The sequence below is a fragment of the Cyrtonyx montezumae genome, unplaced genomic scaffold (assembly GCF_038088225.1).
Source record: "Cyrtonyx montezumae isolate F1298 unplaced genomic scaffold, pur_monq_1.0 scaffold_11, whole genome shotgun sequence".
NCBI lineage: Eukaryota > Metazoa > Chordata > Aves > Galliformes > Odontophoridae > Cyrtonyx > Cyrtonyx montezumae.
Window position 1 is genome coordinate 5,667,502 of NW_027071837.1, and position 15,858 is coordinate 5,683,359.

Below are 15,858 nucleotides of genomic sequence, written 5' to 3' on the forward strand. Positions count from 1 at the left end.
TCTAAAAGATCTGACCTTAAAAAGATTTCTTGGAGTCCCAGTATTTCAAAGGGTATTCAAAACACTCACACATTCAGCCAACATACATGCCTTCAAAAGGTAAAAAGATAAATTTTTTCCACATTAAAGAATTACTCTTAGGGGACCCAACACCATCCAAAATCTGTAAAGAAAAATCTCTAATTCCTGTGTGGTGTTAGAAAGGAGTACTCCTTTATTGCTCAAGATATGTACCAGGTGACTTGACAAAACAAGCACACATTCTCAGAGCTCAAGTTCTAAATGTAAGCAGTTAAGACATACATATGTTGTGCATGAGCATACATATTCAGTCTTTTCTAAAAACCCACTGTATATGCTACCATGCCCCTAGGCATGCACTGCTGCATCAAAGGTAGTTATACAACCTCTTACTTTCTCCTCATTTTTCCATCATCAGCTTTATCACAGAGACTTTTTGCTGACCTCTAGCTGATTTTCTCCAATTTGGCAAACTTCCACTGCTTGTTGGGCCATAATGAACAATTCCCAAAGGAATATATGTGAAATCTGAGGGAAAAACCCTTGCACCTAGTGGATGCAAAGACACAAGTAGTCTATTATGACTCTGATGCTTCCTGTGAAGCAGAATCATTGAGAAAAACAAGGTTGTTCACACACCAAGCAAAGCTGAAATTGAATGTTTTAGAACTAGCACTCACACACTCACTAAACTTAACACATCGGTTCTTCAACTAATACACTGATCCCTATTGCTAGACCAGTCTGTATCAACAACAAAATTAAGCCACTTATGCTGCAGAAGTTAAGGTAGTCACATCACACACCAGCACCTGTCCCTCACCTTACTAATAGTTAGACTTCACTACTCTGAGCACATTTAAATCATATACACATCAGAATCTGTATTGGATTCTAAATTGAAAAGATGCAATTTATGCTTTGCCACCCTTCATTTTAGCAACATAAGCCAAATGATTTATTAAAAAGGCAACATTTTAGCACAAACTACGAAAAAGTCTAAAGTGCGAAAGCAAAAAACATTAGAAAAAAACCTCGAAACATAATCCACAAGAACTACAGTCCAGAACATTCCAGATACTTTCATACAGATTTATAAAAATTAGCCAGTTTATCACATTGATATTCTGCTTTTAGAAAGCTTAAGTCCTAAGTTCCTTTTTCTCCCACTTCTCCACCTTGGGAAATGTATTTTTATTAGTTCTAAAAAATATATATTCTTATTTTAAAACACCAATTCCTTCAGATTCTGTATGTGTTGTTTAATTTCATCTTTATATCCTTGAGTGATCATTGACAAGTAATTCAATAACTCAACAAAATTAACTTTTTATCTGCCTATGTATCTAGCATTTTCAATTTCTCAATGAATTTAGAATGTTAATAGCATGATTGTTCACTTTTAATGCCTTAGATAGCTTTCTTTTTTTAATGTATCTATCTCTAAAGAACGTTAATTCATTTAGATAATGGATCTACCTTAGTCTACTTATATATAACAGAGGTTTCCAATGGAAGATATTCTATTCAAAGTACTTCTTCACAGCATTACAGCTGCAATAGCTAACAATCAGACAAGTAACGATCTCAAAAGTAGGTGAAGATTTTTTAGGTGGTGGCTCAGCAAACAAGAAAATAAATTAGTTTTGTTTGTAAAAGTAACACGCAGATGTGGGGAGAAATTGGTTTTGATTGGTTGCCTTCTCAAAGTATTTGAAAGGAATTGGTCCGTGAACACCCAGCTTCATGGCTGAACTGCTGAAGAACCAGTGTTACAGCTCTCACTTCATAGCTGGTAGAAATGCTAAGCTCATGCTGGGCAGCAACTGTGCTGAAAAACTGTTTTGTAGCTAAGAATTTTCGCTAATTAATATTGTTATTGTGCTTTTTGCATCTGTTTCAGTGGAAATAAATAGGAGGCATAACTTTCAGAGCAACCCATATACTCGCTCAGGTAAAGATAAACCACACTTTAGGAAAATTTCTGTAACAGATAACATTAACAACTCATTTAAGGAAAATAACTATCTTAGAAACAGCATGGAATAGTCTATTTAATCATATTCTCAGTACCTAGCTTCAAGTTTTACATTTTTTTCGTATTATCAGCCTTAATTTCCTATGTAAAAAAAATGAAATTAAAAAAATCTTAAATAGAATCTTTTTATTCTTTTCCCTATTTTGACATTAGAAAATACATTCTTTAGAGTCTATTTTTTTTTTATAGATTAATACAGAACAAATTTAGTTCGAGGAACAGACTTTTTTTTTTTTGCAAACAAACACTTAAAAGATTCATTTCAGTTCAGCTTCTGACTTTTTCTTTGAACTCATAGAAAAAAAATACTCCATAAGAGCATTATAGATCAAGACTACTTCATGAATGTATTCATATTTCATGTTAATTAGTCCTTGTACACAATCCCTTTCCCTGGTGTGCTTAGTACATGTGTCTCTGTCCTCAACTGCTCGTTAAATGTGCTATAGTTCATTTGAGCATTGCATCACTGAAACTGAAACAGACATTTCAGAACACATAACCTGCCTTTCCTCCTCTGCTGTATTTTATAAAACACTACAAACAGAAGCTGGACTTCCCTCAGAGAAGCAAGGTATATGGAGGTATGTTCTGTTCATACTAGCTGCGTCACCATATAGTGGACTGGAATTCCAAATGTAACATACACTTCCCTGCATAGTAATCCTACTTTTTTTCTAATAGGGACTTCTGAAAAAACATATGCAGGAAAAATAGAAAAAACAAAAAACAAAAAACACATGCATTTCAGTGTTTCCTCCCTTCTCCTTTGACATTATTTTTCCTTAAGTCAAAACTGACTTTTTTCTTCCACTTCTCTTCAGTACGACCACTTTTACTTCCCAAGCACCTTAGTCTAACACATGAATGCATACGTTCTGAATGGTGCTACCCAAACTTTAAGACAGTATAACTAAAACAACACTGTTATTACATCATTACAAGTGAGATTATTTAAGGTTTCATTTTGGCTCACTTGGCTACTTGCACACAAATATTTCTCTTCCAAATTTTTAACATGAAAAACCCTGCTGCACATGTACATCGTAACACCCACACCAATCACCTTCTGAAAAAATCTGCTTTTACCATTTCCAAAATGAGATTTTCATGAAGAAAATACAGAAAGGAGATCATTAGTTTTTTTATACAATTACCAGTTTCCAAGCCCTACTGGATGTGTACCAATAAATGCCTAAAATTATTCATGCAGTATAACTATATTTTATACAGAAGGATCCAGATTAAAAAATTATTATGCACTAGAAAAGAAGAAAGCAGCCCTCCTTGAATTCTACTGCCAAATCTTTTTGAGAAAACTACTAATTTTGACTCATAGTACAGCTAAGCAGAAGTTTAGTTCTTCACTATTTTAATAAATTAATTACTCCAAAACAGCTTGTGTTCTACAGGTTTCCTAACCAAACAGAGCAAGCACATATGTACAAGATATCCTCTATAGTCTAAATTTCATCAACAAAATCAAAAATGAAGGACTAAAGTTAGCAAACATTTCCTAATTGGAAACTTTCATTTGTTGCAGCCCCTTCAGAGTGCTCCTCTCATTTTAGTAAAAGAGGTGTGCCTTCAAAAAAAGGGTGTGCTCCTGAACAGTTACCATTTGCATTGTGGCTTTCTTATTGTAAAGAATTTACATGTGCTAAACTTCAATTCTTAAGAAACTTCATCTATCATTTTCCTGAACAATAACACTGCTGCAGTAAAACTACATTCGTCACTCTTAAGGTCATTTTGAAAACTGCAACTCCTATGTGACAAAGAAGTGCTGGGTTGCCTACACCACAAAACAGTATTTCCCTTCACTTTGAATTCAGATTTCTGAAAATAAGAGGGTAAGGAAGGGAATGAAAAAGACATGCTGAATTAACCAGTAGACCAAGGGAGCCACCTACAGTTTGTAACTCAGAAACAAATTCATAGGTACTTTAATTCTTTTTTCTTTTTAATTCACCAAGAGAGCACACCTAGTTGACCCAGCACGAAGTATTTGCGTTTAATACTGTTTTCTGTACTGAACTGAGGCTAGCTCTCTCACAACTACAAAGAGATGTTCGCTAAAAGAGTTTTGGACAAAACTTTTACAAGCTTTAAATGAATTAAGTGAATTTGATCTGGGCTTAACATACATAGGTCACTATGAAAGTAATGCCTCCTATTTATCTCCATGGAAACTGCAACAGATACAAAGAGCTCAGTAACACTATCTGATTGAGGAAATTCTCAGACATCACACTATTTTTCAACATAGTCACCACCATGAGTTATGGATTTTCACCAGCAATGAACAAGAGCCTGCATACTGAGTGAGTACAAATCAGTACCAGCTGTGCTGATTCATTGTTGCTGTTGCCACAGCTGAAATACACCACCCACCATATCATTGTCCTCACAGTCACTGTTTGGTCTCCACCAACTTTCAGCAACAGTCAGTGAACATCAACAGGAGTCATTTTTTCCACATGAAGGAATTCAGTGACACACCTCTGCTTCATACACATTTCTATGTCAGATGTCACTTTGTCAGGAGTGCCCCTCTTCTGCCATCTGTCACAGGAACAAAATGGTGCAACCTCTACTGCCATACTATCAACATCCGCCTCTGCTGTCATGGGTCAATAAAATAGGAGGCATTACTTTGGAAGTAAAACTATGCATTCATTAAAAATTCGAATCCTTTTTCCTTTCATTTAAAAATAAGAAATGTAAATGAATGCAAACAGCTATCCCTCAAAGTTTAAATAATAAGGTCTGTTTACTATTAGTTTTTCCTTAACATTTCAGTAAATAATAGCTTAGAAGTAATTACAAAAAAACTTTTTTTCCCCCTCTAAGAATGTATTATTATTCCAAGCTGAAACAATGTTTTTTGGTGGTTTTTTTTCATTTGCCAGTCAAGAACAACGGTGAAGAAGGCTTTGTAATATTCAATCAAGATTACTGCACAGAAGTGAAAGTCATCTTGAAATATTATATCATTTAAAATTTGCTTTTATTATATGCAATCTTCATGATTTCAGCACAAATGACCAAAGCCAAAACATTAGTTCTAATGTGTAATAGAGGTGGACAAATAACAGAATTTAGGTCATCCATACCTATCCTCAAAAATAAATTATATATATATATGTAACTAGTCTGTCTTCCTTTTTTCCTCCCTCTCCTCATTATCTGTTAGGTGTGTAAACAGGAAAAGATCATAAGTTACTACAGAAATAAAAATAAAGTAGAACACTGTAAAATAGTGTATTACTGTTTAATATTCAGTTGTATAATTGGTAATATTAATATTTTAATCAATGTTCTATATTTTTTCCTGATCACTATTAATTTAAAAACTGCAGAGTTTTTAGAAACTGCCCATAGAGGCAGAAACTAAACCTAGGACTGGATAGCCACCTCAAATTTCATATTTTAATTGCAAGAGCAACAACAGCATATTAAAATAATCTATTTAATATATTTATATTTTATATGTCTAATGAAATATATTTAATATAAATATTTTCACATTCTCAGACTTCATAAATAAAAAATGTATGAACTTAGATATTAAAATTTTACTTCATTCTTCAAAACATGCATCAAAATTATTGTTGAATTATATAAGTCTAATCATAAAGAAGAAACAGAATTCTGATCAAGAAGTTTTCCCTTGAGGTAAGTTGGATGTATAATGAATTCTGAACTGGAACAATCCCAGTAGTTACAGACTATTATGTACTAATTACTACCTTTACAGATCTACTGTACACATAATTAATTTCTTCAGAGTACCACTATCATTCTTGACTGGCAAAATACACAACCTAAATTACAAGAGCCAGAAATTAACATGATCCTTTAGGGAGAAGGCATTAACTTGCTTTGTAGTGTTTTGCAATTAGACTATCAATCAAACAGTGAAAAGTGATTTTGATAGCAGCAGGCCAGATACACTGGATACTGTCACATTATAACAAACTTATTGGAGCCATAACATTTTGATCATTCACTTGTACTTAACAGCAGACACAATTAGGTGTCCTCAATATCAGGAAAATTGAACACCAACATACAGCTTTTGAGATCATATTTCACAAAGCACCAGTTACGCTGCAGCCAATGGCGTTACAGTGCTCTCCTTCAAGTAGGTATCTGACTAGATCGTCTGATATCAGTTAAGGACACAAAAGCAAAATCTACCAACAGTTTTTCTAGCTGAACAACATGAGCTGCCTAAAAGATTTGAAAGATTTGCTATTAGTTCTTCCCAAGAAAAGTATGATGTTTTCATTTATTTTTAAAAAGTAGAATAAAGCTTAACACTATAGGATACAATATTGCTTAACACTATTTAATCCAGCTAATTTATGTATGTTATTTATAAATGTATGTCTCATCCTCTTTATACCCACTTTTACTACAACAAAATTCTGGATGATACTAGATTATCTTTCACAATCAACCAAATCAAAAAGAAAAAGCAACTAGTATTATTTTCCAACCATCTCTAACATTTTCCTTTGCACAGCTACACAAGGAAACAAATACACTGCCACCTACCGTGAAGTAACTGTCTCACTTTCTAATATTACTCAACTTTTGAAACAGAAGGCATCCATTCATTTCCAAGGGTTTGAAATATCCTTTATTTCTGAAATCTGATCTGAAATATCCTTTATTTCTGAAAATGGTCTGTGAGACTATAATCACCATTTCAATATCTTTATCTGGAAGGACAACTACAAGTTCAATTCATATAAGATCTTCAAAGAAAATCTGAAGCCCTGAAGTCCATTCATCACACAAGCCTTTTAAAGGTATCCAAATTATTTCTTTTGAAGAAATCAGAAGAAAATCCTTCAAGATTGTACTAAGACAGTAATAATTAGATGTCATTTAACTCATTTCAAACTCAAAGATCTCAAAATCTTCAGAAATATCACAGAGAATACCTCTCAGCACTTTTCGTTTTCATAGTCATGCTCAATAACTTATTTTAAAGACTAAATATTGCAGTTTGAATGGTAGTACTAATTTAAACCAAAATAAGACATACTTGGTACATCCACATTAAATATCTCATGTCACAACAGCAAATAAAGGAGCAACTCTATGCTTATTCTTTAAATATAGTTGGATCAAAATTTTGTTTTAAAGTAAAAATTATTTTACCAGTCAGGGAATATTGCCTCTTACTTCAGTTGCTACTCACACTGGCATTCTGAATTCCCATGGAACACAAGATAAGCACTAAGGTATCAGAAGAAGAATTTTTTGAAGACGGTCAGATTTTTCCCACTTATGCATGCATTGCTTATGTGTTGACTCTGCTCTCTAGAGAACATATCCTGTATAGTATCCTCATAGTATATCGCCCCTGTGATACTCTAAGAAACCACATCAAAAACGGGACTAACAGAAAGAAAAATTTAACATTAGATTAATTAGATTAATATGATGATAAATGAGCTTGTGTCTGTGAAAGCAAAGGGTGAGAAAACACCCTTTCCTCCGCCCGCCCCACAGTTTTATAACTGTGCAACTAGGTCAACAAGAACTTCCTCTCATATGAAACTAAAACTGTCAAAATTTCAAGAATTTTTTTTTCCCCAGCATTTTTAATGAAGATGTTTCTTCAGGAATTCAGAAACATTTCCTCAGATTGTTGATGAAAGAATTCAGCTCAAGGCAGAACCCTGTCATTTACATTCTCAATCTATTGTAAATATTATCTGCTGTCATAGGATCTTTTCCTTGAAGGTTTACTTGGTTTGTCACCACACCAAAAACGGTGACAAACTCCGTGTTATTTTAACCTTATGGCAAAGCTATGTAGTCCTCTCATGCGATGAGCAAAGTTTTTTTTTTAAACATCTATAAGCATTAGCAATTAGCAGAAAATCTACTTAGAACACATACGGAATAGCAAGGCACAATTCCTGTAACAGACATTACGGTAAAATACACATTGCACATCATCTTCCTGCTTTAAAGTATTATATGATTCTGTAATATTGTACAAAGAATATGAAACATTACTTTTTCTCAGCTTCCAACTTAATATAAGCATGAGTCAAAGTAGAAGAACGTACGTTTTATTTGTGATCCAAAGGTAACTGCCAATCTTGCAAATAATTCTGGGCTTTCAAATTTAGTTTCTTCAGCCTTTACCCAGAAACTGTTTTCTGCTATCTTGTAAGGCTCAATCTGAAATAAAAACATCATTTTCAAAGTTAATAATTAGTACTTTCAATGGCCAAATCAATGTCAGCTCTAAAAGACTGCTGAGATAATAATTAGACTGAATATAGTTAAGTTTTATGTATTACAATTTCATAAGGAAGTTTCCTAAACAGAACACAGCAATAGAAAATGCCTTCAACCTACACCATTTTTATCAAGATTTTTTTGATTCCACTAGCTTTCCAAACTGGTTTAAAGCATGCTACATTCGAGTCTGTATTTATAACTTGATTTTTTTTTCCCTTTAAAAATGAAGTTTGCTTAATATAAACATATTACACTACACAGGTTCAAATTCTGCACAAAATTATGGTACCCAAACATTTCACTTGAGCAGCCCCATAGCTCCTCCCAGTGGCCATAACCCTGCCCAAGCACAAAACTAATCTGAAAACAACAAACATTTGAGATAAGTAACTTAGGTATCATTAAAAGACAGCTATCAATATTCTCTGAACATGTAACTATTAAATATCATCAGTCTAATAGGTTTCTATATAGAACGAGATACTCTTAGATAACTTCTTGTTCCAAGCTACTTTAAAAATCTTTTTAAAAAAAGTTATGCATACAGTTGTGCAATTTGATGCAATGTTACAATTCAATTTTAACTGCACCTAATAGAACGGTCCCTCCTCTTCTCACCCTGAGTCATAAAATGTGACAGAGGTGACAGCACTGGAAAAGGCTGCACAGAGAAGTTGTGCACTCTCCTTCTTTGGAGATATTCAGAAACCATCTAGGTGCCTACTGGTGCAATCTCCTGAAGGGAGCTGCTTCGGGGGGGGGGTTGCACTCAATCTCTACAATTCTCTGATTCCATATCATGAGGACAGGTCTGTGACAACATGGCCAAAACAGAAAAAATACTCGCCTGTTGCTGCCTAAGTCCCCTAATTCTAGAATACATCATCTGAAACCTCTTGTGTAAAGAAATAATCTCACTCAATTAAGTTAGTTAAATCAGTACTTAACTTCACATCAAGGCATCTGTCCCTAACAGAACGTTTTAGTTGTTTCAGTATTTATACTCATTACCATGGCTAGTATAGATGTTTCTTTTTACTTTGAAAAACTCTTTCTCTGGTGTCTTCTCATTATTTTGTGGGGACAAGTCATATTCTTACATTTCAAGCAAGGCTCTTAAGAGGAAATAGAAAATTAAGAGGAAATAGAAAACTAACCTACAGTAGATGCCAGCATAGCAGATTCACTTTTTTTTTTTTTTTTTTCCCCCAATAGCATGCTACTAGAAAGCATAGCCAAAGCACTATTGAGCTGAAACAACAAACTTAAAACTACCGGCTCCAAAAGCCTGGTCCACTTTCAACTTTCAATCAAAAAAATAATTTATTGTACAGGCAAAATATAACTTAGGGATCCTACAGATTGCTTATGCCCTAACAGACAAAAATACATTCATAACTCTGCTTTGCAATGTCCATCAAAATTCCATGTATAATACCAAGTTTCTCTGGATTTTATTCCAAGTGACTCAAGTAAATTCTCTAAATTCATTCCCTTTTTTCTAATGACTCAGCTGTATCTGCTTCAATTACACAAACAGAGCTGTAGTCATCCCTTAACTCTAGATTCTTCTGTCAGATTGTCAAGGTTCATAAACAAGTCTGCCCATTTGAGAGCTGTGTGGAAAACTCCAAAATTCCTAAATCCTAGAAACACTTGAACTAACTCAATGTGTTGAAAGCAGAGATAACATGATTAACTACATGTTAAGTGACTATTTCATAAACCTTCTGAAGTGCTTGCCAGGGCAGGTAGTTGTCAGATACACCTGAACATGCAGAACAAAGCAACAAAACAGTACTACTCAAATACTTTGACATCTGATAGCTATTGGTATTCTCTGAATGTTCTGGGGTCCTGGCAGGATTAAATCTTTGGAAGTATCTCCATTAAATAAGGAATCTCTGAAAACCAAAATCAGCTTCATCGTAAATGATTTAGAATTATTTTGAAGAAAGAACGAAGAGAATTTCCCAAACTTCATCAGTACTACCAACAGTCTAGTATAAACCCTTACATATTACCATCTATCTCAAAAGTCACTTTTTAATTAATGGGAGAAAACCAAACATTGTAATACCTTGGACCAGTTAATTCTCCTCATAGACACATCCAAATTATATTTTTTCTTTGCCTTCATTCCATGTGGTAACGCTGGCCTCACTGGAATGGGAGCAAAAGGATAACTTCCAAAAGATGGTGCCATTGGAGGTGCACCAGGCGGTGGAGGTATTCCTCCACCAGGCAGCAGAGGCGGTGGAGGCGGAATTGCCCCTCCGGGCAGCGGCGGTGGAGGCGGAATTGCCCCTCCGGGCAGTGGCGGTGGAGGCGGAATTGCCCCTCCGGGCAGCGGCGGTGGAGGCGGAATTGCCCCTCCGGGCAGCGGCGGTGGAGGAGGAATTGCCCCTCCGGGCAGCGGCGGTGGAGGAGGAATTGCCCCTCCGGGCAGCGGCGGTGGAGGAGGAATTGCCCCTCCGGGCAGCGGCGGTGGAGGAGGAATTGCCCCTCCGGGCAGCGGCGGTGGAGGAGGAATTGCCCCTCCGGGCAGCGGCGGTGGAGGAGGAATTGCCCCTCCGGGCAGCGGCGGTGGAGGAGGAATTGCCCCTCCGGGCAGCGGCGGTGGAGGTGGAATTGCCCCTCCGGGCAGCGGCGGTGGAGGTGGAATTGCCCCTCCGGGCAGCGGCGGTGGAGGTGGAATTGCCCCTCCGGGCAGCGGCGGTGGAGGTGGAATTGCCCCTCCGGGCAGCGGCAGTGGAGGTGGAATTGCCCCTCCGGGCAGCGGCAGTGGAGGTGGAATTGCCCCTCCGGGCAGCGGCGGTGGCACAGTCACGCTTGCTGGAGGAGGACCCTGAAATTTAAAGAATTTTATTCATCTGAGAAGGGAAAGAGGTTTAATATGAATTTGAACTATGTTTGTTTTGGTTTTTTTGCAAAATTTTTAGTGTAGTATGTTCTTTATGGAATTTAATTTTCACACTTCTTCACTACACAACTATCTATTGTTTCTAGTTTGATGGAAGTAATGCTTAGAGAAATCTGAGTGCATCTAAAAATAAATGTCACTGTTATAAATGAGTTCAGAACGGAAACAGGGAGCTTAACACTAGAGAGAAAAAGATGTACTAGAAAGTTAAGGTATATGACTTTTAATAGTACCATTACTATGCATGAGCTGGGATGTCTAGATAATTTTAACTGTGTTAACAACAACATAGCTGGTTTAATAACTGATTAAGACAACAATAAACTCTTGGCTTTCTCATAGAGATCTGTAACAAACACTAAAATGGGTATGAATTAGTTACGAACATAAGTTTATATGAAAACAGAAATAAAAACCATAAGGGACCACAGGTTACAAGAATGACTTGAGTCGATAACCAAGAACACAACATACAGCAATTCCTCTGTAAAAACAGTGTTACATGTTTACATTAAGATAAGAAAGCCTGTGCATTGATAAGGACATATGACGTAATGGCAGCGAAAGACTTGCATCCTGACCAGAAAAAGAAGGCAAAGAGGTTATACAATAATACATGAAGTTCCTCCCATTATGCAAATAGGAAGATGACAATCATTAAGATAGCTCCAATTAGAAGAAAAGTCAACGGACAGACCTTGGCTAAGATTCAAGGAGTAGGAAATGACTCAGTGAAGCAAAATAGTCAAGCCATAGTAACTGCTGGTACCAAAGACTGGTTCCTATAGCCCAACTCATTTGACAATAGACATCCAATAAATGTGTTGACAGCTTGGTACACAGCATCTCTTGCTTTCCATAGAAACAATATTCTTTAAGACATTTTACTCTTCATTCTAACATACAGTATAGAAAATACTGAACTTACTCTCAAGTCAGTTTTATTACCTGGCTTCGTAATCGTTTGATTTCTGCTTCAAGTTCTTTGATTTTCTCCTCTCGTTTCTCAAGTGCCGCTTGTGCCTCTTGTCGAGCTGTGAACTCCTCATCAAACTGTGAAGTTAACAACCAGAAAGATGTTTGTCTGTTTTTGTCAACACTCTGCCTTTAGATAAGTTTCCTCAGGTTCTAAGCCAGTACTAGATGAAGAGCTATGAATCACAGAATCATAGTGTGGATGGAGTTGGAAGTAAACGTAAGCGTTATCTAGTTCCAAAGCCCTGCCATGGGCAGGGACACCATCCACTGGACTAGATTGTCACATTCTCTCCTCTCCCATACACTTTTTTGTTTTAAAGTATACTTTACTCAAATAGCATCAAGTATAAATTTTTCCCATCAGTTATGTACAGTAGGTGAATTCAACTGAATAATATTTGCAGCTAATTGTATTATTCTCTTTCCTATTTTGGAAGAAGCTGGAATCAGAGCTTTGTGCAGAAGGGCCTGCAGAGCTCTGAACTGTGGAATAACATCCATCCTATGATATTCATTACTTCCCAGTTCCCACTAAGTTTCTGTGGTAAAACAAGCCTACAGTGCTCTGGTAAGGTGGTTGTTCTATAGCTTGAGAAGAGTGGCAAACAGTACTTACTTTCTTGGACAATTCTGCTGTTTTTTTCTCACTCTCTTCTAATTTAGCTTTGTCTACACCTGCATCTGAAAGTTAAATAAATCACCAAACAAAGTCAGGTAATACATAATTCTGAGTTCCTTTGCTTAAGATAATTACCTTTTGACCTCATGACACAAAATTATGAGAAAAAAAAACAACAATGAATGACTAGGCTGATATGCCCAAACATTTAATGAATGATTTTGATGAGCAAAATCTGTGACTGTAAAAGGACGTGGTGAAGAAAAACATGTGACCAATCAAATTAAAGATTAATCCTCACAGTTTTTCTGTCTCTTACAGATCTGGGCTTGCATGCAATCATTTTTGCCCGCCTCTTTCAGAACAACCTTACTACTAATTAAGTGATGAAAAATGACTTTTACACTAGTATGAAGCAATAATTACTTCTGAAGTTTCAAGTCAGAATTCAAACTTTTTTAGATTAATAATACAAAATCAAAGAGTTTATTAATAAAATTCAGAGGTGAAGACAATTTGGTCTGATTGTAAAGCATGGATTTCTTCACTCAACAGTGGTACATAGCACTTCTACTTACTTTCCATGGAGGCTAAACAAAAACATTTTATAAGCAAGGTAAACAAAACTAGATTACAGATAGGAATTGGCACTGATATACAAATCACTTATATTCCTAAAACTAATAGGTCAGTGGAATGATCTTGAGTTAAGCTCAAAGAATGCAGTTCCTATCATAACAGAATAAAATTACAGACCAATGCACTTTTGTAGATATGCATGATACTTTTAAGGAAGTAATTCTTCCCTGCCCATTGCACCCCAAGTCAACACATACAACATCTTTTATCAGCTCATTTTACTTTAAAAAAATATATATTTCTTAAGTGAAGACATTCTCAAAGATTAACTACTTTCTTTTAGTATATATTTATGCCAAATGTTGCATTCTATTTCAAGAATGCAGCCTATTCCAATCTTAAGAAAATAACATAAAATAACACTTTTTCAAAGCTAATAACTGCCATTTAAATTATATGGTACTTATTCAGCTACTTCTTTCCCAAATGACTGTAGATGCTAAACTGACTGGTTTAACTTGAACTCAATTCCTTGGAAAACATTCTTAGAATAAACCATATAGCAATTCACAAATCCATTAACAGTTAATATAATTTTTCGACATTTGTTACAGATATGAAATTCATAAAGTTTATGGACAAGCAATTTTCAATTACTACCAAAATCAGATATATAATCAATACAGCACCAGAGAAAGGAACTTATTCTGAGTAATTTATTCAAGGCTACAGAGCTTTATCTAGCCTTCTCTACAAGTACACCTGTAATTCCTGGAAAACTGAAAATACTCTTTAGAAAGATGACATAAAATTGCTTGTAGTATACAAACCAACAAGGTGAGTAAAATCCACATCCATTCTTCCTCTGTAACTAAAATCTGGGTCCATGCCACTGCTGTGCAATACTATCTGTGATACACATTCTTCGATTATCTTGTAATACTGAGGTCTTAAGAACAGAACAAAAAGCACACATTTTACAAGACAAGAACATGAACAATAATTTATGCATCAGAGTGGGGCTAATAAAGCACTATTAGAACAATGACTACTTTAGCATTTTTGATACCTGCTACAGCAGTTCCTTATCATTTTGTCAATACACTGAATTCCACCACTTGAAAAAGTATCAATATTCAACTACTTAAAAAATTACTTTATAGTTACCTTAGCTGTTCAATATAATTCTCTAAACAATATCAAGAACCTCTGATAGTAAATGATTCTATGCTCAGAATTGATACTTCTAACCAGTGCAAGGTAATATACTTCTTAATTTTGCAAAGTGGGAAATGTTCAAGTCTAAACTGATGGCATCCCAAACTTTCACATAAAAATTATATATGTGTATATGCATATACATATTTATGTACGTGTATATAAACATATACATACACATGTAAATTGAAGATTTCTCAAGTTAAATATAATTTCTACATTTTATCTTGCACAGCAATTGTTTTTATAGTTGACATACAACAAAAAATAATACATAAAATTCTATACACAGTACTCTTGCACTGATAGGACACTATGAGGCATACATGTAGGAAAAAGAAGCTTAAACACGAAGTACAAGGTATCATTGAAAATTTTGAATTATTATCTATACAAGTAACTAAGTTCAGTGAAGTCAAGAAGGAATCAAACATGACTGAAGGAAAAAGCTGCTTAGCAAATTAATAAATTTGAGGATGAAGTTGTTAGACAGAAAAAGTCTCAAGTTTTTTAAAGAAGCATTCTTATACTTAATGTGATCTTAATAAAATTAACCTTGACCAGAAAGGCAAATATCATATTACACATCAGCTTCAGAGCAACTATTGATATGCAATTATGAGAAACTCAATTTCTATTCTTCCCTCTTACCTAAAAAAAAAAAATAAAAAAATAAAACATCAATCCTGGGAGCTAACTCTTACCGGATATAGTAATCATTCCTGATGAGAAGGAAGTGTTGTAGAATTGACAAAAAGGGGTTTTCAGAAGAAGTATCTTTCAACATATTATACAAAAGATGGAATACTTCATGCACATCAGTAGAAACATTGTTAAGGAAATACAAGTGTTTTCTAAAAATATGAAACAAATTAAGTCCTGCCTCCCCACAAACAACCCAGTTCCTTTAAGTGACCATTCCTACTGCTCGAGTAAAACCTGTCAACACTCCGAAATGCTGCCCTTACTAGTAAAGACAATCTTTCTGATAAAACTTCTCACAGAAACTTTATTCCTCATTTAACCATCAATACACCTTCCATTACTAACAGGAAATATAGTACATGCTTACACAGAATACTGTAAGCATATTTCACAGAAAACACTTTTTCATTATGAAGTGTGTCAGGATACTGGCAAATAATTACTAATTCTAATCAACCCTCTTATTTTCTTAAATATTTACCAGCCATTATCTTTTCCAATTTA

General features: G+C 35.2%; 1 protein-coding gene across 1 annotated transcript in view; it reads right to left on the bottom strand.

Moving 5' to 3' along the window:
- Positions 1–15,858, bottom strand: part of DIAPH2 (diaphanous related formin 2) — a 145,187-nt gene that overhangs the window by 91,109 nt on the left and 38,220 nt on the right. The window contains exons 12-17 of the mRNA XM_065729493.1: positions 15,354–15,470; positions 14,262–14,380; positions 12,850–12,914; positions 12,204–12,308; positions 10,413–11,180; positions 8,155–8,269 (exon numbers count right to left, since the gene is read on the bottom strand). Coding sequence (XP_065585565.1) covers positions 8,155–8,269; positions 10,413–11,180; positions 12,204–12,308; positions 12,850–12,914; positions 14,262–14,380; positions 15,354–15,470 — 1,289 coding nt within the window. The remainder of the gene's footprint in view (positions 1–8,154; positions 8,270–10,412; positions 11,181–12,203; positions 12,309–12,849; positions 12,915–14,261; positions 14,381–15,353; positions 15,471–15,858) is intronic.